We start from the raw sequence: 26,728 nt of genomic DNA on the forward strand, positions 1-26,728 counted from the left end.
TTGAAGGGTAGGTAAGAGTTTGGAAATATCCTATTGTCAAGGACTATGATGATAGCCTGAGTACATTTCTAGAACCTGAAACTAACTTGTTTCTCTATCCTCTGGAGAGCTTCATGCTAGAGATCATGATGTCATTAATAGGATGAGGTGTGTTTATGAAATCATTGCTGGAAAAACATGAGGGTTAAAAAACATGGAAACAGAAGCATGTCAACTATAGTCTCATGCCGATGACCCAGGCTCATTTTACTAGCAAAGGTTCAATGATAAATTTTGTGGTCACGGAAATAACAGAACTGCTCATCATGTGTCATTCATTAATAAAATAGAGCATGGGACTAAGACATAGAGTACAAGCCATGTAGTGTTTGACATTACTTTCGAGTTTAACTCTGTGGTCAGTAGTATAATAATTTTGGCTCTGTGTATAATGGTATAAGATGGTACAGGTTTTTAGGAACTGAAATGATGCGAGTGGCACAGTTGGCTTTTCAAACAGGTTTCTCCAAACATCCCAGAGGAGACAAACCAAATGAAATGGAACAGGCTAGTTTCTCCTTTGTGGTCAGACTTTCCTGGTTTAAGCCAGTCGTTGAAAAGAGGTGCAGGAGGATGAGTCAGAACGCCCTGTCATTGTTCTCTGGAGAGCCTAAGGATACTTACTGCTCTCAAATTTTAATCTTCCAGGTTAAGGCCAGAGGTAATTCACCTCGTCTAAGTACATTGCAAACCAAACATAAATTGTATCCCATTCTTTTTCTTTTCTTACTACAAACTCTGGTTTTGGTGGTAGGAAAGGAAGAGAGAAATCGCCAGGAAATGTCCAGGAGTTCAATTTAGGAGATAGGTATAAGAAGGTCAGTGGATGGCTTTCATTTGGAACAAGGGAGGGTCTCGGAGAACAGCGGTAGTGCACATTTAGTTAACGTCTAGGATCTGAAGCGATGCGTTTTCTGTTGTAACTTACCCTTGATGTTGTTAATTTTTTGTAGCCTGGAATCCCTTGATTAATGTCTTTGATTTTTGGTTAATTTTCTTGCATCACTGCTGTACTGGCCGTGACATTTCTAAAAACAAAAACAAGACCCCCCAAAAAGGCAGAGGAAAACCCTGTCTGCACTGCGCTTGGGATGTCCGCCGTAAATGTACCCCAGCGAGTTCCTGGAGTTCCTCTCTAGCAGGGAGGCCTTAGGAAGCTGGGTGGGAAAACCCGACCTCTCGGGCTCCGGCGGTCTCTGACCTCGGAGCGGCGGGCCGAAAGGGCAGCGCGCGGGGCGGAGCCGGGGCGCGGGAGCGCGCCCAGGCCCGCGCCCCCTTCCCGCTGCCCGCCGCGCCCGGCGAGTGAGTCTTCGTACAGTCAGGGCTTCTGCTGGGCAGGGCCAGCTGCTAATCTTCCAGGCGGACACCGGGGCGGGGGGGCGAGATGGGGCATATAGGTGGCGTCCGGGGCTGAGAAACACCTAGCGCAGGTAAAAGGGTGGCGGCGAGAGGGTGTTCCCACCTGTTGCGCTCTTAAAGAAATGAGGACTTGAGAAAATACCAAGGAGGGGCCGATCGGTGTCTTTCGGACGCGCCTGGAGCCCCACCCTCGGCCGGAGGAAAAGCCCCTTGGGTGCGAGGCAGGCGCTTCAGAGAAAGCCAGAGGAAAAGCGCCTCTCCCCTGCGCGCCACCTCCTGTGCCTCGCACTCGCCCTGCGCGGCCGGCCCAGCCTGCACTCCGGCCGCGGCCTTTGGCCCCGCCGAGCCTTCCCGCCCCGGCCTCCGGCCGCCTCTCCGGCGACCTGTCCCAGAGCGCTCCCATGGCGCCCGCGCGCCCCACACGCTCCCGGAGCGGAGCCCTCTGCCGGCAACTGCTGCTGACCCTCACGGTGAGTGGCCGGCCGGCTCCCAGGGGCGGGCTCCGCGGGATGGGGGCGCCAGGGGAAATTCTGGGAGCAGGGGTGCGGGGTGGGGTGGGTGGCGGGCAAAGCGGAGGTTAATGGGTCGCCGGCCGGTTGAACGAGTGGAGTTGTTGGAATGGGGGAAGGTTGCCAGAAAGAGGTTCGCGACCTGGGCGCCGCGCTCCCGAGGGGAGGAGAAGGGTGTCATCCGTAGATGCAATCAGCGCAGGCAGACAGAGACGCAGACGCCAGCTGCAGCCGCCCATCCAAAACCGTGGCCTCTGGGGACGAGCGGGGAGCGCGGCTCCTCCGTGCCTCTGCCGTTCCCGGGGAAAGCGCGGTCTGCTACTGCCTCGGTGCCGCGTTCCGGCCACGGCTAAGGGGAACGCCGGGCGGACGCGACGGAAAGTGCTCGCCCTTGGGTCGGAGGGAGGACGACGCGCCTTTCCGGGGGTTGCTCTCAGTGCCTGTGTGTGTGCATGTGTGCATGTGTGTAGAGGAGTGGTCTCGACACTCGCGCCCGGAAACGGTAGAGGGGCGGGCCCTAGGTGACCCTCCGTATAGTTCCCAGTGTCACTGTGTGCGGTTGCCACCCCCTTTAATCTTTAGGGAAATGTTTGCCCGGATCTCTGGTGCACAGAGGCTTCTGGATTCTTCTCCTATGCACTCTCGCTCTAACTTCTTTCCCACTTTAAAGAACACAGTAGCAATGACCTCACCCACCCAAACCTGAGAGTGAAAAGGGGTGGTTTTATCTGGGGACGGACGGTTCCCCTCCCAGGCAGAAAAGCCTGGCATTCCATGGCCGGGGGAGGCAGAAGGTACAGGAATTCTGTGCCAAGGGACAGCCCCTGGGAGAGTTTGGGATCAGAGGTTTCCCAGACTGGACTTCCTGAGTCCCTAGGAAGAGAAAAATTAAATAGACCAGGTGCCAGAAAGTGCTCAACCCGGTAGTGTCCTTTCTCGTGGAGCCCCAGGTGCTGGAGCTCAAGTCCCTGAAAGACAAGGGGACAAACCTGGAGAACAGGCAGCAGGAAGATTCCTTCTGGGAATGCTGGAGCTGGGGGGCATGAAATATTTGGGTAATTTCACTTCTCAACCGCTCTTAGTTTACAGTGAATTCCTTAAATTTTTAAGTCATGAAATTGTAGTGCTGTCATTACAATGTCTTTCTCTAGGAGTTCTATGGACTTCAAACTCTTTTTTTTTTTTTTTTTAAAGATTTTATTTATTTATTTGACAGAGATAGAGACAGCCAGCGAGAGAGGGAACACAAGCAGGGGGAGTGGGAGAGGAAGAAGCAGGCTCATAGCGGAGGAGCCTGATGTGGGGCTCAATCCCACAACGCCAGGATCACGCCCTGAGCCGAAGGCAGACGCTTAACCGCTGTGCCACCCAGGCGCCCCTGGACTTCAAACTCTTAAATTCCCAGGGCACATTAGTATCATAGAAAGGGCCAAGTGCTCAGCGATGAATATTTTACAGTTGAGAAAACCAAGAATGGAATAAATAACGGTCACAACATGTAGTCGATGACAAAGAAATGACTTTGGTTAGATCCCTAATAAAGTTGCCGCTTCTTTTTAAACCACTGGCCATTGTTCTTTGAAGGAAAAGGGGTAATTAAGCATGGACAGTAATAGTTATGGGCAATAAATAGCATTGCTTTGCGTATACTTACACACAAAACTTTATATGTGATCTCAGATCCTTTCTAGAAGAAAGGCGATAAAGTGAATAAACTGAAGGTGACTTTTCTTAGCTTCAGAGGTGGACTGGCCAGAAGTGGGATAAATAGAAAAAAAGCTCTGGCTCTGGCTGCACCCCTCATCCTGCTGTATTCTAGCTGGAAGGCGTGGTGTGAGTTTTCCTAGTTGTTCTGGTGTTCGTGTGTGCATGTCGGGGCAAAGTCCTGCCAGCCTCAGATGATTCTTGTGCTTGTGAGCCTCAAGTGTGATGGATGTGTAAAGAGCATTTGAGTAGAAGATATTATTAAGTAAGAGTGAATAATTCCTATTCACTGGGGGAACACCCTTTACATTTCCTCCTCTCCGCGCACCCAATTAATCCATCACCATTCCACAAATCAGCTTCTCCCTGCTTCCTAATACTGCCTTACCTCACACGTGTCTTAACCACTTGAACTCTGGTTTCTACTTAAACATCTAATGAGGCTGCTCCCTCTCTAAGCTCATAAGGGATATTGCTAAATATAAACCATTCCTTACACAATTCTACCCTATAGCTTATGCCTTTATTGAAATTCACTCCCCTTTTTTCTTTTGACCTTCCTGTTCCTGATTACTCAGAATCAGGCTCTCCTATTCTAGGTCCTGTCCGTGAAATATCATACAGGTGCCTCCTTATACGAAATTTATTTTGTTAGTTGCGATGTTTTCATTGAACAATAAGTCTTTATTTCTGCCTAGTATGAGGTGGGACACAGCAGTTATTATCTTCTCAAACAATGTTGCTTTTCTTCTCACATCCTGTATTTCCGTGAATGACACTGCCATACACCTTGTTGCTCAGGTAGGATGTCTGGAAGCTGTTTGCTTTTTCTTCCTCATTGCTCCCCTCCCCAAATCCATCATTAAGTCCCATTAAGTCTACATTCAGAAATATCTTATGGATATTTCTGCTTCTATCCATCACTTCTGCTATTACTTTTTGCTATTACAAATAATGTCATAGTGAATAAACTTGTGTATATATGTCATTTCATGTATGTGCAGGTGTATGAATAGAGTAGAATAGATTACCAGAAATGGGATTGCCAGATAAAAGTATAAGTGACTCTGTACTTTTGGTCGATATTATCAGCTCCTTTACCCCTCCATAAAGGTTGTACATGATGAGATGGAAAGCTATTTTATAATGGATGGCATATCACATCATTGAGGATATATAGATATATATATATATACACACACACATAGTAGTATAGTACTATACTAAATATAGTATACTAAGTATACTAAGTATAATATACTTATTATAAATTATATAGCATGTTCTACTATATGGTATGATATGTTACGTTATGATATGATATGATATGATATGATATGATATGTATATAGTATGAGACTACTTGATCTAGGCAGTCATTTAGCAAAAGATAAGATCGAACCCATAACTTGTGCAGAACACAGAAAAGTCCAAACGGATGAAAGGTTTAAATGTAACATATACCATACAGTTAATAGAAGAAAACATGATGGATTCCTATTTAAGTTTGGAGTCAAAAGGTCTATCTATGGTTCATGTGGCTTAGATTTCAAAAGCCATTTATTAATGTTGAGAAAACCAATTATATCAAATTATAATCATTAATATAAATATATTATAAATATTAGAAATAATATAAATCAATTATATCAAGGTACACACACACTGTGTCCATGGCAAAAAGCACAAACCACGTCATAAAATACACAAAAATATTATAAGCAAAGTCAGAGGTAACAAATTGGAAAAAAATTGCAGATCATATTTTAAAAGGCTTATCTACAAGTATATAAAGAGTCTTATAAATCGAATAGTCTAACATGAACATGGATATGAAAAAGTCCCATAAAGTAATAAAAATGGCCCATACAAATATTTTAGCCTCACTCATAATAAGAAAAGATGTAGTTAAACTTCAATGACATGTTCCTCATTTGGCAAACATTCAAAAGTTTGACAACACACGGCATGGGCAAGAATGAGGCAAAATAGGAACTATAAATTGTTGGTGAATGTAACAAAGTTACAACACTTATGGACCGTATACAGTTATAACAAATGCAAATAGAAACTGTTTTACTTCTTCCCAATTTTTATGCATAATGTGTTTCTGCCTATTCATATATAACACTGCAGTTTTAATTATTGAGACTTCATAGAATTTTTAAATATGTTAGGTCTAATATCCGATCATTGCTTTTCTTTTTCATAATTTTCCTGTCTATTCTTAGTTAATTATTTTTCCTTCTGACCTTTTAAATCGGCATGTCTAGTTCCAGAAAAAATACTGTTAAGATTTTTATTAACATCATGAAATTTACAATTTAACTTAGTGGAAATTGATATATTTATACTGATATTTTTTCTATCCACAATAATGATATATCTTTCTTTTTGTGTGAGTCTACCTTCCTGTCCTTCAGAAGTGTTTTCAGATTTTTCTCAAGTAGGCTTTACATGTTTCTTGTTAAGTTTACTCCTTGGCCTTTTAACTTCTTATTGCTTTTGAAAATGATTTCTTCCTTTTCATTATATTTAACTTGTATTTATGTGTATAAAGACTAAGATTTCTGTATTTTAATAGTTGTTTCTGCTGCTCCCTTACTGAAATTTTCTTATTGTTTTATAGTAGTTTATTAGTTGATTTCGAGTTTTCAAGTAGTCATATCAAATGCAAATAGAGATTTTTTTTTTTACTTCTTCCTTTCCAATCCATATGTCATCTAACATTTCCCTCTTGCCTGATAGATTTTAATGTAATGTTAACTGTAAATGATGACCTTGAAAAGTCTGTGTTGTTTCTGAGTTTAGCGGGGCTGCTGCTAATGCTTTCCTGTAGATGTTGTGATTATAACATAATATGATTTAAAAATTATTAATAAATAATAATAAAAATATTGAAGAAGTACTTATTAACTTCCTTGGGGGGCTTTTTTTTTTTTTTTTTTTTTGGTAATCTAAGGATCGTTATTGAATTTGGTGAAATGTCTTTCAGCACCTATGGTGGTGATTACATGCCAGGCCTTCTTTAAACTAATCAGTGGCTTACTGTTCTCAGACCAAGCGAGTAAGGTGAACGTAGACCACAAATCCATTCAAGGACCAGTTTGCTTCAGGATCCCTCTACAGCGAAGGCTTTACTTTGGGGTCCCAGATTAATGTGGAAGCCTTTCTTTTAGATCTTAGATCTTAGGCAGGCCTGTGCTTTGATTTTCTTCTGTTTTATTGAGGCCAGACAACCAGAGGCTAGTTTTTTCAGATCAGAAGTGGTGTCTGATTACCACTCTGTGAACTTGATCTCTGTTTCTGCCTAGCAGTTCTTTGCTAGATGGGTTAGGACGGTTAACAAAAAAACATATCCATCATTTTTCGTTTTGGCATTTTTTCCCCCCGAATGACCTAGCTGCCGTTATTGGAAATGAAAATTACTCCCTTGATCCGTTCTCCACACTGCTCAGACTCACCTTATTCCAGTAGGAAGCTGCTTATGTCATTTATCCACTTAAAGCAAATCTTTGGTTTCTTACTATCTTTAGGGGAAAAAAGATCCAGAAATTTTGTTTAACACTGTTCAGAATCTACACCTACTTCTCTGAATCCATTTTCTTTTATTTCTTTTATAAGGTTTTATTTATTTATTTATTTATTTATTTATTTATTTATTTATTTATTTATAAAGATTTTATTTATTTGACAGAAGCAGGCTCCCAGCATAGGAGCCTGATGTGGGGCTTGATCCCAGAATGCTGGGATCACGCCCTGAGCCAAAGGCAGATGCTTAACGACTGAGCTACCCAGGCGCCCCATAAGGTTTTATTTTTAAGTAATCTCTACACCCAAAGTGGGGCTCGAACTTACAACCCCGAGTTCAAGAGTCGCATGCTCTACCGACTGAGCCAGCAGGCACCCCTGCATCCATTTTACACTTTGTCCCTCTTGTGCGGTGAGCATCAGCCTTTCAAGATTTTGTTTTCAGACCTGTGTCATCTCTGGGCTTCACACACGCCGTTTCTGTATTTGGACCATGGAAGCTCCGCCTCCTGCTGACGTGGCTAATGGACAGCCGCTCTCCAGGTGACCTCGCCCAGCTCTTGCGCGGGGCTGGTCCCGCTTGCTGTCCTATAGCACCCTGTACCTCTCGAGCGTTTGCCCTACTTTATTGAAATGATGACTGTCTCACCCTTGAATTGAATGTTTCGTGAGAATCGTGTTTACTGCTCTGTGTCTGGTACGTAGGAGACATTCAGTAAATATTAGTTAAATGCATGAATGAATGGATGTCCAGGATACTGTTCTCTAAAGTGTTGAATTAATCCAGCCATTTTTCACCTTCTCCGCTCTTTTCACCTTAGTCCAGGGCACCATCCTGCCTCTCGTACATTTCTGCTGAACCTCCCAACTGGTCTTGCTCACACTCTTGCTTTTCTGTATAGTCTGTTCTCTCTCTCTCTTTAAAAAATATTTTATTTATTTACTTGTCAGAGAGCGAGTGAGAGAGAGAGCGCACGCAAGCAGGGGGAGGGGCAGGCAGAGGGAGAAGCCAAGGTGGCCGATGTGGGACTTGATCCCAGGACCCCGGGATCATGACCTGAGCCAAAGGCAGACACTTAATCCACTGAGCTGCCCAGGCGCCCCTGTATGTAGGCTGTTCTCACAGGGCCACCAGAATGAGTCTGTGTAAATGCTCACCACATTATGTCACTCCACAGCTTCTAAACCTATGGTTGCTTCTCTGCACTCAGAAGAAAAGCTACACTCCTACTATGGTCCTTTAGACCATATGTGATATGCCCATGACTGTCCCTTTAATATCCTCTTGTATCACTCTTCCCTCACTGTGCTTTCCTACCATGACTGCCTTTTTGTTCCTCTAACACACCAGGTAAAATCCCCTTCCAGCGTCTTTGTTCTGGTCTTTCTTCCACCTGGAAGACTCCCAGTGAGCTGGTTTGCTTCCTCATTTTGTTCAGGCCTCTGGTCTTCCCTTTGTCACCTTTTCTCCCTGCTTTATTTTTCTCAAAACATTTATCTCTTGGCATTATATGACTTTTGTGTGTTTGTTTTTTTGTCTCTCACTATAAGGTAATCTCTATGAGGTCAAGGACTTTGCTTGTTCGCTGCTGAACACTGCCTTGTACGTAGTAAGCAACCAGTAAATGCTGGTTGACTGAGGAAGGAGATGCATGCTTTCAACCACCTTGAGTTGGAATCCTCACATGTCTCATTTTACTCCTGTTCTGAGACGATACAGCCAGTGAACATTCTTCTCATCTTTCAATTTCCAATCCAAATAGTCTCTTCCGTCCTAATTTCCACATGACATGTAATCACTGCCTTGCCTGATCCTTCCTATATAACTTAAATTGGTTAATTAAATGTATGTTGCCATTTGTAGTGGAAATAAAAATGTGTATTAGAAACAAAAATTTTAATCCACATTTTGATTATTTTAATTTGTGTTTATAGACTTTGTAAATACAGTGTCAGTGCTAGTCAGCCCTCTTCCTTTTGGTCAAAAGCCTTTGCAAAACTATAGAATGGTGAATCTTTCAGAAGCATGCGTTATACAGTTTTAGAAAGAACAGAATTACATTTCACTGTGTTCAAATATATATTGTATTGGAATTTGTTACCATAAATCACTAACTCATTTCAAAAATTTTAAGTGAAATATTTTGTAAAATGACCTTACTGGTCACTTGTGAGAAGATGCGCCTTCAATATAAATTCATATTTCAAAGTTATGTGCTTGTTTGTGTGGGGTCATAGATAAATAATCTCCCAGTCGCTCCGTGAAATGAGTGGATGCTTCTTTCTAAAGCATTGGGTTTTTGCTTAAGATGTTATTGATTTGGTACCATAGTTCACAGGCAGTTGACTATGAATTGAAACACTTTGCTGACTCCGTAAATTTGGTTTTGGTTGTTTTTCCTATTCACATACCTGTGCTGCCTACCCAAGTTTTTCGTGCTCTCACATCGGTTGTCATTCGTTCCTCGAGATACTCCCTGCATTAGTTAGTGAATGCACTATTACCTCCTTTTTGCAGAATAGGAAACAGAACCCAAGAGGGAAAGGAATTCTTGGAGTTTATGTGCTTTGTGAAGGAGGGAGCCATGACTCTTGGTCTTTTGTTTTATTCTTCCTCTCCATACAATTCTGTTCTGATTTCTACTGCAGTGTATGTTTTTAAATTTTATTCTGCTAGTTGTATAAACTAATTTATAATTATACCAATCTCTAATTTGTATAAACTATGTAGAGATTAGAAGGATCTTTTCTAATGCATAATACTGATTTGATGTTTCAGATCTTAACATTCACCTGTGATGCCTGCAGAAAAGTCATATTACATGTTCCCTCCCAACTAGATGCTGAGAAATTTGTTGGTAGAGGTAAGAAACTGCTAAAATGCGTAATAAATCTTATTTGGTATGGTCTTGTAAAATTAGTGTAATTTTTAGAAGGATAGCTGCATTGGAATTAATAGTTAAAACTCATATAATACAGGGGCGCCTGGGTAGCACAGCGGTTAGGCGTCTGCCTTTGGCTCAGGGCGTGATCCCGGCGTTATGGGATCGAGCCCCACATCAGGCTCCTCTGCTGTGAGCCTGCTTCTTCCTCTCCCACTCCCCCTGCTTGTGTTCCCTCTCTTGCTGGCTGTCTCTATCTCTGTCCAATAAATAAATAAATTCTTTAAAAAAAAAAAAACTCATATAATACAGTATCATTTGTAATACATATAATGTCATTCCAGTAAAAGAAATATTGTCCTTTATTGAAAAACATGATTAAATGAAGTAGATAAAAAGGTTTAGTTTGAGTAATAAATAAGTATTAATATTCATACTACCTGGGTGTGATGGTATATGTTATAACATACTTTTATGAAATTGAGAAATAGTATTGAATCTATTTCTTGAGTTTAAAGGCGTTGTTTTTGGATTTTAACCGTTAAACAGTTTGGTATTTTACAAAAATATTTCTACGAATTGCTTCTTTTAATTATTATTACTTTTTTTGAGAGAGAGAGAGAGAGAGAGAGAGAGAGAATGCAGAGGTGGGGGCAGAGGGAGAGAGAGAATCCGCAGGCTACACTCAGCATGGATCCCACAACCCTGAGATCATGACCTGAGCTGAAATCCAGAGTCCCACATTAAACCAGCTGAGCCACTCAAGAGCCCCTTATCAATTAATTTTTTTCACATAACTCAGACGTACAGGAAAGAGCAGACCAGTGAGAACACAGAATATAATGACTCTAACAATAGACGGAAAGAATTGAATATTTTAATTTAATAACTGCTGATTAATTTTCTAGATTCTGTTTAACTTAAGTTCTCATGTGTTCCTCTATAGCTAATTTCATTAATAAAGAAAAACTTCTTTTGGTGTTGGTTTACATATTAAAACACTGGAACTCACATGCGTTTATTTTAGGACATATGTCTCTTTTTTATTTATTTATTTATTTATTTATTTATTTATTTATTTATTTATTTTTTAAAGATTTATTTACTTATTTATTCGACAGAGATAGAGACAGCCAGTGAGAGAGGGAACACAAGCAGGGGGAGTGGGAGAGGAAGAAGCAGGCTCATAGAGGAAGAGCCTGATGTGGGGCTCGATCCCATAACGCCGGGATCACGCCCTGAGCCGAAGGCAGACGCTTAACCGCTGTGCCACCCCGGCGCCCCTTATGTGTCTTTTTTAAACAGATATAAAGTAGGTATTAGGAGTGATGTATGTGTTTATGCACAATTTAATTAACCATATAGTTTCATATGTACTCTTAAAAATGCAGCATTTACAAGTGTCAATGTAATTTTTGGCTCCCCACCCCCAAATGCATAGATTGCTGTTAATACTATATATTGTTTTGTTTTACCTTACAAACGATTGCTGTGTATATTTTCTACAGTTAACCTGAAGGAGTGCTTTCAATCTGCAAATCTAATTCATTCAAGTGATCCTGATTTCCAAATTTTAGAAGATGGTTCTGTCTATACAACAAATGCTGTTCTTTTGTCCTCAGAGGAGAGAAGTTTTACCATATTACTTTATGACACTGAGAACCAAGAAGAAAAGAAAATACTTGTTCTTTTACAGCATCAAACAAAGGTACACCAGACTATAAAAATGAAGTATAATGAATTGTTTTCTGCAGGTGTAACATTATCAGGGAAGATGTGGAATCAGAGAGAATGTGGGATAGTTCAGCTTGATGAAGAATGGAAACCGTCATGCAACTTAGCAGTGTTCAAATGGTGGAAAAAAGGTTTTGCCTCATCAGTTGTTCTAGGTTGTAATTGCTTTTCATTTGGGACATAAACAGAGAAATTGGGAGGCTACAGCATGACAACTTGAGATTAGACACAAAGAAGCATTTCTTAATGTTTCCTGTAGAATAGATTTCCAAAATAAATTTTGAAACTCTGTCTCTGGAGGTCTATACGTATCTTAGCATAATTTGTAGTCTTAAAAGTAGATGACTATTTTAGGTTGAGGAACCTCATGCATGCTTATTAGCCTCTGACACCAAAGATCCAGATGATTTCTATTCAACCATCAGCCATTATTCACTGCAGCAGCTTGAGAGTTACCACCATTTTTCTCTCCTCGTTCTGACACAGATCTCTCTGTTGGTCCCTGGCTCTTCCTAGTTGCTGGTGAGTGCAAGGTGCATATGCTAGATTTAGAAGGTCACTCACGTTATCTTTGCATCTCTCTCCTCCCATGGTTTTGCATGGCAGTATGGTAACAGTAACGTTGTTGGTTTTATTTTTGGTTTTTTAATTTTGCTTCTAGGCTTCCAATTCCATATCTCTCTCTTCCATATTCGTACCAAATTATTTTCTCAAGAGGATTGATGTGATAACAGGACCGCTATTTTTTATCTTTTTGCAGTGTTGACATTTAGTTTGGTTTCCCACCATGGTCTTACACCTTTCCAGTTAATCTTCCTGAGAGATGTGTCAGCGTGTCAATGTTTGTGGATAAAGTAATCATGGACTTTATTATTTTTTTCCTGTGTTCTAAATTGAGGTACTAAAGAAGCGGCATTCTAAAGAAAAAGTTCTAAGACGTGCCAAGAGAAGATGGGCTCCTATTCCTTGTTCAATGCTAGAGAATTCCTTGGGTCCTTTCCCACTTTTTCTTCAACAGGTACAATTTACTTTCCTTTCGCTGTGAAAGTTTATGGTCTCCATTTTTCTTTTTTAAATTTGGACAATGAATATGCAGTTATCTTAAAAACAGTTTGTATGAGTACATGAGTGAGTATGTGTATTGTATGTTTTGATAACTGGGTACAAATATATATCTTTATACCAGCATACACATTTTTGCAGTTTTAGTCATGCAAAGTCCATTTATGAAATTGTAAAACCCATCTAGCTCTCTCAAACACATGGTTCCTTAATGAATTTTCATATGAGCCAGCATGTCCCATCGGCATAGTCTAAAAACCCCAAAACGTCTTCCATAATAGATGAAATTGCTGATGCCAGGACAAATGCCGTGAAGGGCAAAAGACACATACATCCTTTCTATTGTTTATCCCCAAAGGTACTACTTAAATCATACTGGATCCACATTTTCTCTCTTTTTAAATTTAGTAGCAACCCCAGCAAATCTTGCCTTCTTCCACTATCCGTTGCTAGGACCGTTCAGTTCTTGACTTGGGTTTCTTTTCTCTCAGTTCTTGAAATTTATAAGAGAACTCTCCTTTATATCCCACCAATAAATTTAATACAATTGAGAGAAGAGCGTATTAAAGTAGGGAAAGAAATCATTTGAAAATAGCTGTTAGTCATCCTGACTTATAGTCAAGATCTTACTAAGAGGATCAAAACAACTTGAAAAAAAATTGCTTTTTGAATCAAGTACCAGAATATCACACTTGCCAGGATATTACATCATTTCTTTTCTCACTCATTTCCACGCCCCCTTTCACCTCACCTTCCATAATGAAAAAAGATGCTGACAAATAACAGAAACTAATGAAAGAAAGCATTTCCCATGGTTTTGCCTGTAGACAGTAACTTTAAACCCAGCGTCTCAAATGTTATGTTATGTATAATAAAAATTCAAGCTTAAAAAATTGACAAAAGGGTAACTTTTCATGCTCAGAATACTTTGTTTACTCAGACAGTTAAAGTCTTAAGTGTTTGGTCCACATAGGTACCATTTAACCTTAAAGTATTTCTCAGTTATTCTGGAAAACGAAGACACGACTACACTGTTTTCCTCATGCCTTGCTCTTGAAATTTCTCAGTTATTGGGCTTCTTTATTCTATTGCTGTTTTTTATTCATACATGATAATAAATTACAGGGGGCAAATATTTATTGCAACAAAAATGGCAATATGATTGTATAAGTATATAGAGATGAAAGTTTTGCTGAATTAAAAATTTGTCTCTTATGTATATAATATCTACTTTCTAGATTCAATCTGACACTGCACAAAACTACACTATATACTATTCCATAAGAGGACCTGGGGTGGACCGAGAACCCAAGAATTTATTTTACGTAGAGAGAGACACTGGAAACCTGTATTGTACTCGGGCTGTAGATCGTGAGGAGTATGAATCTTTTGAGGTAAAGTCTGAAGTTTACATATTGTATTCGTCATTATTAAGCTTGGCTGTTTCAGCTCCCATTCTCAATTTGTTTACCTTTTTCTGTTCTCTGAGCTTGTCTGTGCTCTGGCTCCATCTGATAGCACAGACTTGAAACATAAAGAGCTTTATAGAATAAAGAGCATTAGATTCTTAGATTGGTATTGGTATGATAGTTTTACCTTTTTTTTTTTTTTTTTTACTTTTTAAAAAAGATTTTTTAAATTTATTTTATATATAGAGAGAGCATGCCTGACCGGGGAGTGGGGCAGAGAGGGAGTGAGAGGGAAAGAATCTCAAGCAGACTGTGTGCTGAGCAGGGAGCCTGATACAGGGCTTGAACTCATGACCCTGAGATCATGACCTGAGCTGAAACCAAGAGCCGGACACGAACCAACTGAGCCACCCAGGCGTCCCCAGAATCGAAGATTTAGGTTTGGAATTGCTACAAGTTGGCCTTCTAAGTACCTGTGATGTTCTGCATTCTCTGAGAGCTGTTATGAGAAAAATTGGAATTGAAATTCATATTATAAAATTAAAAGAAAGAAATTGCATTCCACACACAATTTATAGCCGTGCATTTGTTCTGTTTCTGACTTTCCTTTTTTAAAGTAAAAAGTTCTCATGAATAGAATTATCTAAATATAACTGCCAATATGCATGAAATTCTAATTAGTAGAATATAAGATAATATTCTAGTTAACTGCACTGGGGAATTTGGCATCCTAAGAATCCAAAGTTAATGAAGATCTAGAGAGTGGTATTTAAAACCCATGCACTGGGAACTTTCAAACAAAACAAAATAATAGATGGAAAGATATTCCAGGCTCATGGATTGGAAGAATGAATATTGTTAAAATGTCCATATATGCAAAACAATCTATAGATTTAATGCAATCCTTCTCAAAATACCAACAGCCTTTTTCACAGAACTAGAACAAACAATCCTAAAACTTGTATAGAACCACAAAAGACCCTGAATAGCCAAGCAGTCTTGAAAAATAAAAACAAAAATTCCAGACTTCAAGTTACATTACAGAGTTGTACTAATGGGGGCACCTGGCTGGCTCATTTGGTGAAACGTGTGACTCTTGATCTCAGGGTTGTGAGTTTGAGCCAATGTTGGATGTAGAGATTACCTAAAAAAAATAAAATCTTTAAAAATAAAGGACACCTAAAAACAAAAGGCACCTGGGTGGCTCAGTCGGTTAAGCATCTGCCTTCAGCTCGGGTCACGATCCCAGGGGCCTGGGATGGAGCCCCGCATCGGGCTCCCTGCTCGGCGGGGAGTCGGCTTCTCCCTCTGCCCCTCCACCTGTTCGTGCTCCCTCTCTCTCTCTCTCTCAAATAGATAAATAAATAATATCTTTTTAAAAAAGATAAACGGAGCTGTACTAATCAAAACAGTATGGTACTGGCATAAAAATAGAGACCTATATTAATGGAATAGGATAGAAAACCCAGAAATAAACTCACAATTATATGGTCAATTAATCTTCACCAAAGGAGGAATGAATTGGGAATGGGAAAAAGACAGTCTCTGCAACAAATGGTGTTGGGAAAACTGGTCAGCTACATGCAAAAGAATGAAAAGAATGAAACTGGAACACTTGCTTACACCATACACAAAAATAAACTCAAAATGGATTAAATGTGAGACCTGAAACCATAAAAAGGCTCTTGCATTTTTTTAATGAAAGATTTTATTATTTTTTTTAAAGATTTTATTTATTTATTTAACAGAGATAGAAACAGCCAGCGAGAGAGGGAACACAAGCAGGGGGAGTGGGAGAGGAAGAAGCAGGCTCCTAGTGGAGAAGCCTGATGTGGGGCTCGATCACGGAATGCCAGGATCACGCCCTGAGCCAAAGGTAGACGCTTAACGACTGCGCCACCCAGGCGCCCCATGAAAGATTTTATTTTATATATTTATTTGAGAGAGAGAGAGTGGGCGTGAGTTGGGGGGAGGGGCAGAGAGAGAGGGAGAAGCGGATTACCTGCTGAGCCGGGAGGCCGCAGGGGCAGGGCTCAATGTGACTCTGAGATCCCATCTCATGACCCAGAGGTCCTGACCTGAGCTGAAGTCAGATGCTTAACTGACGGAGCCACCCAGGCGCCCTGAACTCTCTTGCACTGTTGATGGGAATGCAAACTGGTGCAGCCACTGTAGAAAACAGTATGGGGAGTCCTCACAAAGTTAAAAATAGAACTACCCTATAATCCAGTAATCACACTGTTTGGCAGTTACCCAAAAAATACAAAAGCACTAATTCAAAGGGATACAAGCACCCCTGTGTGTATAGCAGCATTATTTACAATAGCCAAATTATGGAAGCACCCCAAGTGTCCACTGATAGATGAGTGAATAAAGAAGAGTGGCGTGTATATGCAGTGGAATATTATTCAACCATAAAAAAGAATGAAATCTTGCCATTGCAATGCCATGGATGGAGCTACAGAGTATTATGCTAAGTGAAATAAATCAGTCAGAGAAAGACAAATACCATATAATTTCACCTATTGTGGAATTTAAGAAACAAAACGAACATGCAAAGGGAAAAATAGAGAGAGGCAGAGCAAGAAACAGACTCTTAACTATAGAGAACAAACTGATGGTTACCAGAGGGGAAGTGGGTAGAGGGATGGGAAGAATAGGGGATGGGGACTAAGGAGTGCACTTGTGATGAGCACCGGCTGTTGTATGGAAGTGTTGAATCACTATATTGTACACCTGAAACTAATAATAACACTATGTTAACAACTGGGATTAAAAGAAAAAACTGAATAAAACAAAACAAAACAAAAAAATCCCACAAAATAATCTTCAAGACTGTTCTGGGGCAATAATAATAAAAGCTGTTACACTCATCAACAACAGTACAGCACTAGTAAAGAAACTAAATTATTTATGTTATTATGTTCGATAAACATAAAATGCTGTAGTATACCATGAGATTAACCACCTCCTGTGGCATTAAGGTTATGTGCACATCATCAAACAATAACAAATGGTGAAACTCACACTGCAATGCTGAACAGTCTCCAAATTAAAGCCAATGGAAATTGGAACCAAATTTTAATTTTGCTTTTTTCCTTATTTGACTCTTCACAGCTAATTGCCTTCGCCACAACTCCGGATGGGTATACTCCAGAGCTTCCACTGCCCCTGGTAATCAGAATTGAAGATGAAAATGATAACTATCCAATTTTTACAGAAACAACTTACGTTTTTACAGTTTCTGAAAATTGCAGAGTTGGTGCGTACCTACCTTAACAATGTATGGCAACTTAATGTTTTAATTCATAAATTGAATTTCAGTGTGACCATTGGAAGGCAGCGTATTCCACCGACCAGAACAGGGGACTTGCCAATCAGGGTTGCTGTGGGTGGAATTTTGCTCTGCCTTTCACTAGCTGTGTGCTGTGACCAAGTTTCCTAGTCCTGACAGACCTTAGTTTCCGTATCTGTAAAATGGGTTATTAATATGCGAGATTGTTGTGAAGATTAAATGATGCATCATACACCTGGAATGCCCAGCCTAGTCCCTGAAAACTAGAGAAATTACTCAATTACTTCCTATGTGAGATAAAAGAAATACTTTTAAGAGAACACATTCTAAAAAGAATAAGTCTTTGAGCAATTGAAGTCTTAGCCTTGAAGAGATCTACTGATATTCCATACTGATTAAATGATTGACAGTACTCTGAGCATTATCATAAACGTCATTGAGAGTAATACAAAGGTTTTCTCAATCTTATGTCAATGGACCGTATCAGCTGGAAGTCAGAAGGCAGTTTTTGAGTCTTCCAGAAAGATCTAACTAAACCAAGAGTTTTGGACACATTTTTGACTATTTGATCAATTTAAAGGCGGACTTATAAATTGAAAAAGTTTAAAGAGTAGTTAGAATTCTTTAGTCTAGAAATACATAGGCAGTGGATGGTTTTTATCAACATTTATAAAAGTATACAGTAAATACAGTAAATACTATTTATCTCCCATGTGTTAGAATGCTGGGAATTTTTAAAAATGATACTTCATATAGAAGTCTGCAAACACATAAAAACTTTTGCTCTGCCATATAATTAAGTGGCCCCAAATCTTTTTGAGGTAGATGGAAAGGAATGAAATAAAGGGAAAGTTGAAAATGTAGACGTTTTGGAAATTAAAGAGGATTTTTCAATATGTAGGTTCTACTGTGGGACAGGTATGTGCAACTGACAAGGACGAACCTGACACGATGCACACGCGTCTCAAGTACTCCATCATCGAGCAGCTGCCCGCGTACCCCACGCTCTTTTCCATGCATCCGACTACAGGCGTGATCACCACATCCTCATCTCAGCTAGACAGAGAGGTAACCTAAATGTCAGCAGACAAAACCTGATTATCACATCGCCCCTGAATCATATCTGTATAGATCTCTGTGGAGCACCTGTAGATGTGTTTGTGAAAAGCATGTTGTGAATCTAATTAGAAAAGTTCATAAGTATGCTGATGGAGGTCACTAACCTTGCAGTGTGCTAATTTTGAACTGCTAATTTGTTCTCTCTTGAAATGTATGTTTTACAAAGTCAAATTTCCTTAATAATTTGCTGAGAATGACACTATAACGCATTTTTCCAAGTCTCTTTAAAACCGGCCTAATATAAGACTGGTGGATTCTCATATCTCCTACTGCATTCAGTTTGTTAAAATATGTAGCTTTAGCTAAAGTATATAAAGAAAATCCAACATGATACGAAGTTACAAAAGAGAGGAGTATTTTAATAGTAATTTCAGATCGTTGTGGCTACTCTTTTGATACTACACCAAAACTTGACAAGTTTTGTTTCATATATGTTAGTTTCATAAATGCGTACTCTAAAGCCTTATCAAGGAGCTTTCATACTCTGTTATATTAAAACCCATCGGTGTATCTTGTACTCTGGACAATTTATCCATGTATAATTTTGTAACATCATGTGTTGACCATTTGGAAAATAGTGGTTCACTGAGTTATGTAAATCTTCCATAGATTAACACATGTCATTAAGCAATATAGGAAAAAAGTCACCTTCTCACCTCCATTGATATCACAGTGGTTGATAAAAGTTTTCCAGAAGTCTCATTTTTGTTTGAAACTCCAATTTATCATTGACAACAAATAGCTGTTTTCCTTGAAGTGACAGATTCACTTTATTAAGATATAACGTCTTCCAAATACAGTACTCTGAATAATGATAGATGTCCTCCTTATAAATTCATTTGTTCTTACTATACATACCAGTGAAGAATACAGTATCATTTGCAGAATAAATGAGTAAATAAATTGCAGTGATAGCTCCAGAAATTATATGGATTCTTCATGGAATTTATGTGCTCAGGAAAAGCAGATTATAGTCCAAATCCTCTTTTATCAAGTCTTGCGTAGCTCCTCCTCGTAAGTCAGTCGAAAACATTGGACTAATGAAGGGAGTCTCAGAGTGTTTTTACCCACGTGCTCTGGGGACACTTACTGATGCCAGGATCCCAGCTGTCATCTGTTCCCTTCAACCCCTTAAGCTCTTTAAACATCATAATTTTTCTTCCATCTGAAGATATTGCAAGTTCATATTTAGGTCCCAAACTTCGTTTCTTTCTTTGTTTTATCAGCCAGTTGATTATTTTGAATAAATCTTAATTCACTACAAACAAAATATGTATTCTCTCCTTGAAAGTAGACTAGCATGAGTTTTTAAATGAGGCCAGTATTTTTCAGCTCTGCATATGTGATTGATTATGAGAAAAGAGTACATCAGGAAAATCGTGTGTAAAAAGCACAGAGAAAGAGAAATTTTAGTTTTATTTTAGGGAAGACATAATGGACAAGAAAGTTTAAGAAGGAATTGAGAGAAGGGTAAACGTTCTTGGTAAAAGGGCAGGATGGTTTTTTACATATTATTTTGTCTTATGAAAAGATGTGAATTATATAGAAAAGGTATTATTATCATCATTTTATAGAAGAGATAACCTAGCTAAAAAGACTTTTCCAACTGCCAGAGAGATTACATTTGTTATTTTTAGAGTTAAGAAAAGAACCCAAGGCTCCTAAAATTCATTTAGAAGGCATCAGTATTAGAGTTGCTTTTATTTATTTTTTAAAAAAATTTTATTTATTTATTTGACAGAGAGAGAGACAGCCAGCGAGAGAGGGAACACAAGCAGGGGGAGTGGGAGAGGAAGAAGCAGGCTTATAGCAGAGGAGCCTGGTGTGGGGCTCGATCCCATAACGCCGGGATCACGCCCTGAGCCGAAGGCAGGCGCTTAACCCCTGTGCCACCCAGGCGCCCCTAGAGTTGCTTTTAATCCTTTCATGCCTCAATAGTTATGATAGATGAAACCATTATGAGGAGAAGCACATTTTTTTTAAACTAGCAATGAGCCTTCTATCATCCCTGATGAATGTAAAGCCCTAAGAACCAGATTACATTTTCCATAGAGAGAAAAAAAAATACAGTTCCAGATCTTTTTACAAATGTAAATATTTAAAATCTGTCTTTTTTATGGGAGGTTATTTTACTTTATTATTCAAGACTAATTTAAGAGTCACTGCTATATATTTTTCAACCTAAGAATGTACTTTGGATAGGAGATAAAGATTTTGATTAACTGCTAAGCAATTTAAAATGTGCTATGGCTACATCTTCCCTTTCTGGTGAGTAAAAGTAAAACCAGTTTTTCTGTATTCTATAGAGAGTAGCACTTTAAATTTGGGAGACTACTCTATTTTCATAAATTAAGGGGTGCCTGGGTGGCTCAGTCGTTAAGCGTCTGCCTTCATTCGGCTCAGGGCGTGATCCCAGAGTCCTGGGATCGAGCCGCCCATCAGGCTCCTCCTCTGGGAGCCTGCTTCTTCCTCTCCCACTCCCCCTGCCTGTGTTCCCTCTCTCGCTGGCTGTCTGTTAAATAAATAAATAAAATCTTTAAAAAAAAATTAGTAAGAAATTACTAGTGTGAGGAAATTATTCTTTTGCCAATACATGAAAACTATGACATTTCATAGTGTACGTCTTAAATTTTTAATGCAAGAAAAATTACAGAGTGAAAAATAAGGTCTCATTTACAATGTTGCTTTCACTCAATAAGTAAATTCTTTCTTTTCAGGTAATTGATAAATACCAGTTGAAAATAAAAGTACAAGACATGGATGGTCAATATTTTGGTTTGCACACAACTTCAACTTGCATCATTAATATTGGAGACGTAAATGACAACTTGCCGACATTTACCCGTACTTCTGTAAGTACGTGATAGTAATAAAAGAAAAATGTACGAGCCGGTGTTAATTGCTAAACATGCATAACTCCATCCATGCCTGCCCCATGATTTCAGATGCAGTATCCCCAATCACATGACAGTAATTTGGACTTAGGGTTTAAAATCCTGTAAACATAGTCCTTGGAAATTAGAAGAACTAAATTTCCCACAGTGCTCTATTTGTGATAGTTACTAATTAAGGCTTTTTTGTTGTTTTTATGATTTTAGTATGTGACATCAGTGGAAGAAAATACAGTTGATGTGGAAATCTTGCGTGTTACTGTTGAGGATAAGGATTTAATGAATACTGCTAATTGGAGAGCGAATTATACCATTTTAAAGGGCAATGAGAATGGGAATTTTAAAATAGTAACAGACCCCAAAACCAATGAAGGAGTTCTGTGTGTGGTTAAGGTAAGAATAAATTGGTAAATTAGTTATTTGTAGCTTATAATATCATAGATTAGCTTACTAGAGCTTAAAGAAAAGAAGGGAATTCTGGTAAATATAGGAATAAAATAGATACATAGGTAAATATAAATGCTGGGTTCTCCGTATCTATAATGGGATGAGTATATTCATATTGAGGAACCTTTTATAAAGTCATGTATTTAAAATAATATTATATGTGTGTGTGTGTTCAGTAGTATCCACTTTGTAACCAACATGTCCTAACAATTAAAAAACTGCGCAGCGTTGGGGCACCTGGGTGGCTCAGCGGTTAAGCGTCTGCCTTTGGCTCAGGGCGTGATCCCGGCGTTCCGGGATCGAGCCCTGCATCAGGCTCCTCCGCTGGGACCCTGCTTCTTCCTCTCCCATTCCCCCTGCTTGTGTTCCCTCTCTCCCTGGCTGTCTCTCTCTCTCTCTCTGTCAAATAAATAAATAAAATCTTAAAAAAAAAAAAAAAAAACCTGCACGGCCTTGATGCCCATGGGACAGTGCCAAACTTTCCTAGCCTATTCTTTCTATAGCTGGGTCAGGGAGCCCCCACTTATTTCCTGAATTTCGCAAATGGTGAGTTACTCCTGGTGAGACCCACAGGGACAGCATTTATAAATTTGTTCATCTGTATCTGGCATACATTACAACCTTAGCTTTTTTCTCGGTCGAGAATGGGAATCCTCAACCATTCAAAGACGCAAATACTTGTGAAACCTCCTTCTAATACTCTTCTGCAACATCTCAGAAGACCTCCCTGCCAATTCAGAAGCCAGTTAGCCCATAAAGCCACCTGCTTTGGACACAGTCATAGTCTTATTAATGTGCATCTTTAATTAGAACATGATTCTATCCTGGGTCCATGGAGTTTCCCTTTTGTACATATTCACAAAGAGCATGAATCAAAATGACAAATCCTTTTCTTGCAGTGGTGAAAATTAACTGCAGTTTATGGGTTAATTTTTCTGTTCAAAACAGCAAAGCAATGTCTTTGGAATCCTCTCTCTTTCCTCATCCAACCCCTGCCCTAATCCTTGGTATTCTAAGAAGCAATTTTATCTCTGTGAAGTCCAGGACCTGACAGAATTTCCGTTGTGCAGGAAATGTCTTTACCTATTCTCATTACAGCTACATATCAGGCAAGATAAAGTAAAAACCTTCCATTAAATTTGGTACTACCAGTTCTTTAAAACGTAACTGGGATGGAAGAGCTAAAAAAGGAAAGTGTAATGTCCATGAGCTTTCTATTTTCTTCTCTGTCCTCTCTGAAAAACATTTTGTAAAATTTGACCCACTTTTTCTACCCCAAACCAGGTACAAATAATTTTTTTCATCTCCGAAGGATAGGATACGCTGTCCCAAAATGAATGGAGTAGTAAATAACCATGTTGATTAGGGTATGGAGTTCCTAAAGTAATCTCTCAAGTGTTAACCTTGAAACACCTTCCTTAAATGCTTTTTGAATTCATTATCAGGTCCTCTGATATTACTCACAGTTGAGCAACAGTTTTTGTTTTGTTTTGTTTTGTTTTGTTTTGTTTTTCTGGTCCCACCCAAATACAGAATCAGGTGCATTCCCCTCCTCCAACCACCACCTGGCTTCTGGGTATATATTTAATATTCTCCTGACTATTCTTAACGCTAGTTATGTATGCCAGTTAGCATGGCCAAATCTTAAATGTCTTGATCTGATTTTCAGCACCCTTGTGTTTTGTAGCCACTGAATTATGAAGAAAGACAACAGGTGAACCTACAGATCGGTGTCGTTAATGAAGCTCCGTATTCTAAAGAGGCTAGTTCACGATCAGTCATGAGCACAGCAACAGTTACTGTTAATGTAAAAAATCAGGACGAGGGCCCTGAGTGTAGCCCTGCAGTGCAAACTGTTCAAATTAAAGAAAATGTGCCAGCGGGAACAAAGAGCAATGGATATAAAGCATATGACCCTGAAACAAGAAGTAGCAGTGGTATAAGGTATCCTGTTTTAGTTAACCCCAAATTTACCATGTTTTTAAAATTCATAACTTGTGTTGATGCCAGAATTGTAATTTGGCCTATGATACAGTTTGCTATTTTAATTCATCATTCCCAACAGGTATAAGAAATTAACTGATCCGAAAGGGTGGGTCACAGTTGATGAAAACGAAGGATCGATCACGATTTTCAGAAGCCTGGATAGAGAGGCAGAGAGTGTCAGAGGTGGTATATACAATATCACAGTTCTTGCATCAGACAAAGGTAAGAACTTTGTGTTTAAGCCCATCAATTTCCACCTACTTACATCCTCAGTTTTTAAACCAACAACATCGATTTGAAATCAGCTGCATATATTCTCAAAATGTATTTCTCCCCAGAAGACATAGAGCAATTAAAAGGTTTGCTGTAATTTATTAAGTCTTGGCTGCTTTCTTTTTTTTTCTTTTTTTAAATTAATTTTTTTATTATGTCACCATACAGTACATCCTTAGTTTTTGATGTAGTGTTCCACGATTCATTATTTGCTTATAACAACCAGTGCACCGTGCAATACGTGCCCTCCTTAATACCCATCACCGGCCTAGCCCATCCCCCACTCCCCTCCTCTCTGAAACCCTCAGATTGTTTCCCGGAGTCCATGGTCTGTCATGGTTCGTCTCCCGCTCTGATTTCCCCTGTTCATTTTTCCCTTCCTTCTCCTAATGTCATGCCTGCTTTCTAATAACACCCTCAGTTTGATGTAATTATAAAATAATTTAGTAATAGAAATGCTGGAAACCGTAATTCATTAAAAGTAAACAATCATTGAAAATTGGGAAAGTTACTTTAGTAAAATTAGCTTCAATTTGTCTAGTCATGACTTTTAAAATACTCAGTTTGGCAGGAAAATTCATTGCACGGAGGACATACTGATTGCTCCATAGTGCGTTCCTAGAAACCTGTTGTATCTTTTTACGGGAAACTCTCAATATACTTGGGGATTAGAATTCTGATTAAGGACATTATATAAAAACAATCATAGTCATGATTAACGGTATATTATAAAATTAGAAAGGCAAACACTGTGAATCCATAAAACCGTATGAAATGTAAAATGATCTGTGAGTCCTACAAAATGGAGAGGGATATGAGCACAGCGGTTATGTATGAGATCCATTTAGTGCATAACCTACATTTGACCTTCCCGCATCCATAAACTAAGTCTGCTAACTACAGCAAATAGAAATTATTATACTATAGCGTACAGCATTAGTTTAGAAGCGATTTGGGGAGCTGTTTTAGGTGTTTCAGTTCTCTGTAAATGAATGAGAAATGGTTCATATCCATTGATTGAATCAGTAAGGTTGTAATTATTATTAATTTAACTTTGATTAATGAAAGGCTGTCCTTTAAGGCCTTAGCGTCCTTTGTCCCTTTGTCAGGACATGCTTTTTGGCCAAAGGCAAGTGAAAAAGAAGAATAACATGAAAATCAAATCTGTTCTTTTTACATTTTTAACAGCACTTGGCAAATGGCTTGTTGATAGGTCAGATAAATTTACTATTTGCGATCAGAGATTTGGGATATAATTATATTCTACATTCTCCTTTGTTGCAGAGGAGATAAAATAATTGAGAGAGCAAATATTTGTATGGCGTTTAGATGAGCTAATCATCACCGTGGAACAGAATAAATGTGTCATGGGGCCTTTTCCATTCATTTCTCTTGAAGAGGGTAGGGGCTAAATAATGTTACAGCTATTTATTTTATGAACGGAGATCATACAAAAGGGTTTTTTTTTTTTTTTTGCTTGTTTTTGTTTTTATCTTTTCTAAAATCTATGCTGGCTAATTTCATTTGGACCCTCCCAGCTGCTTCCTAATGCAAGACGATCTCTCGTGAGAGCACTGACCCTGGGTCCATTCTCACTTCCCATCCTCCTGCTTCTCTACAGCACATGCCTCCTCTTTCTAAAACACTTTTGCAAGGCTTCTGTGTATAAATTTTTCCACACTTTCCTCTCTGGTCCATATGCTTTCTTTTCTTTTCTTTTTCTTTCTTTTTTTTTTTTTTTAAGATTTTATTTATTTATTTGACAGAGAGACAGCCAGCATGAGAGGGAGCACAGCAGGGGAGTGGGAGAGGAAGAAGCAGGCTCCCAGCGGAGGAGCCCGATGTGGGACTTGATCCCGGAACGCCGGGATCAGGCCCTGAGCCGAAGGCAGACGCTTAACGACTGCGCCACCCAGGCGCCCCCTGGTCCATATGCTTTCTGATACTACCTTCTGCTCTCCCGAACCTAGCTATTTCTTCAACCTTGGGTTCAATTTCTCTCTTCTTCTCAGTGTCTTCTCAGATTCAGCTCTATTGGCAGTGTCACTCAGATATCTCCTCTATGCTAGCTCAGTTTTAGGTTTCTATGTTTGTTGTATTATTCCAGCTTTGGGGAGGAGCGGGCTTTCAAAAGTTTTGAAACCTTGATCAGGAGGGTGCCATGCTCAAAAATCACGAAACCATGGGTAGTTCACTTCTGTGACTTCATATTTGGAATTCGTACTTACTCATATAGAATTGCATTGATATTAGAAGGTGAGCATTGCATGCATACACTCCAATGACTTAGAGTATCATTTATTTAGTCAACAGATGAAAAACAGAGCCATGAAACACTGTGAATTAGATGTCTAAGATCTTTGGCTTAAATATTGTACACCAGTACAAATCACAATGCCTCAAAAATGGAGTGTATAGCACAACTCTAAATATTTAATGGAAGGGAAGTTCAAGCATTTAGCATAGTGGCAGAAGAACAGACATTGCA

General features: G+C 39.3%; 1 protein-coding gene across 4 annotated transcripts in view; it reads left to right on the plus strand.

The window, feature by feature from the left end:
- The first annotated feature begins 1,340 nt into the window (after positions 1-1,340).
- Positions 1,341-26,728, plus strand: part of DSC2 (desmocollin 2) — a 35,409-nt gene continuing 10,021 nt past the window's right edge. For 2 of the 4 annotated variants that reach the window (XM_045781933.2, XM_087869904.1), the window contains exons 1-11: positions 1,341-1,868; positions 9,922-10,006; positions 11,533-11,732; positions 12,657-12,776; positions 14,059-14,214; positions 17,347-17,491; positions 18,426-18,592; positions 21,361-21,495; positions 21,742-21,927; positions 23,669-23,925; positions 24,047-24,189. In XM_045781933.2, coding sequence (XP_045637889.2) covers positions 1,800-1,868; positions 9,922-10,006; positions 11,533-11,732; positions 12,657-12,776; positions 14,059-14,214; positions 17,347-17,491; positions 18,426-18,592; positions 21,361-21,495; positions 21,742-21,927; positions 23,669-23,925; positions 24,047-24,189 — 1,663 coding nt within the window. In that variant the 5' untranslated portion in view covers positions 1,341-1,799. The remainder of the gene's footprint in view (positions 1,869-9,921; positions 10,007-11,532; positions 11,733-12,656; positions 12,777-14,058; positions 14,215-17,346; positions 17,492-18,425; positions 18,593-21,360; positions 21,496-21,741; positions 21,928-23,668; positions 23,926-24,046; positions 24,190-26,728) is intronic. The other 2 variants (XM_087869903.1, XM_087869905.1) reach the window with 1 other exon arrangement.

Source organism: Ursus americanus, chromosome 19, assembly GCF_024610735.1.
Source record: "Ursus americanus isolate L20-20 chromosome 19, mUrsAme1.1.p, whole genome shotgun sequence".
In the NCBI taxonomy this organism is placed as follows: Eukaryota; Metazoa; Chordata; class Mammalia; order Carnivora; family Ursidae; genus Ursus; species Ursus americanus.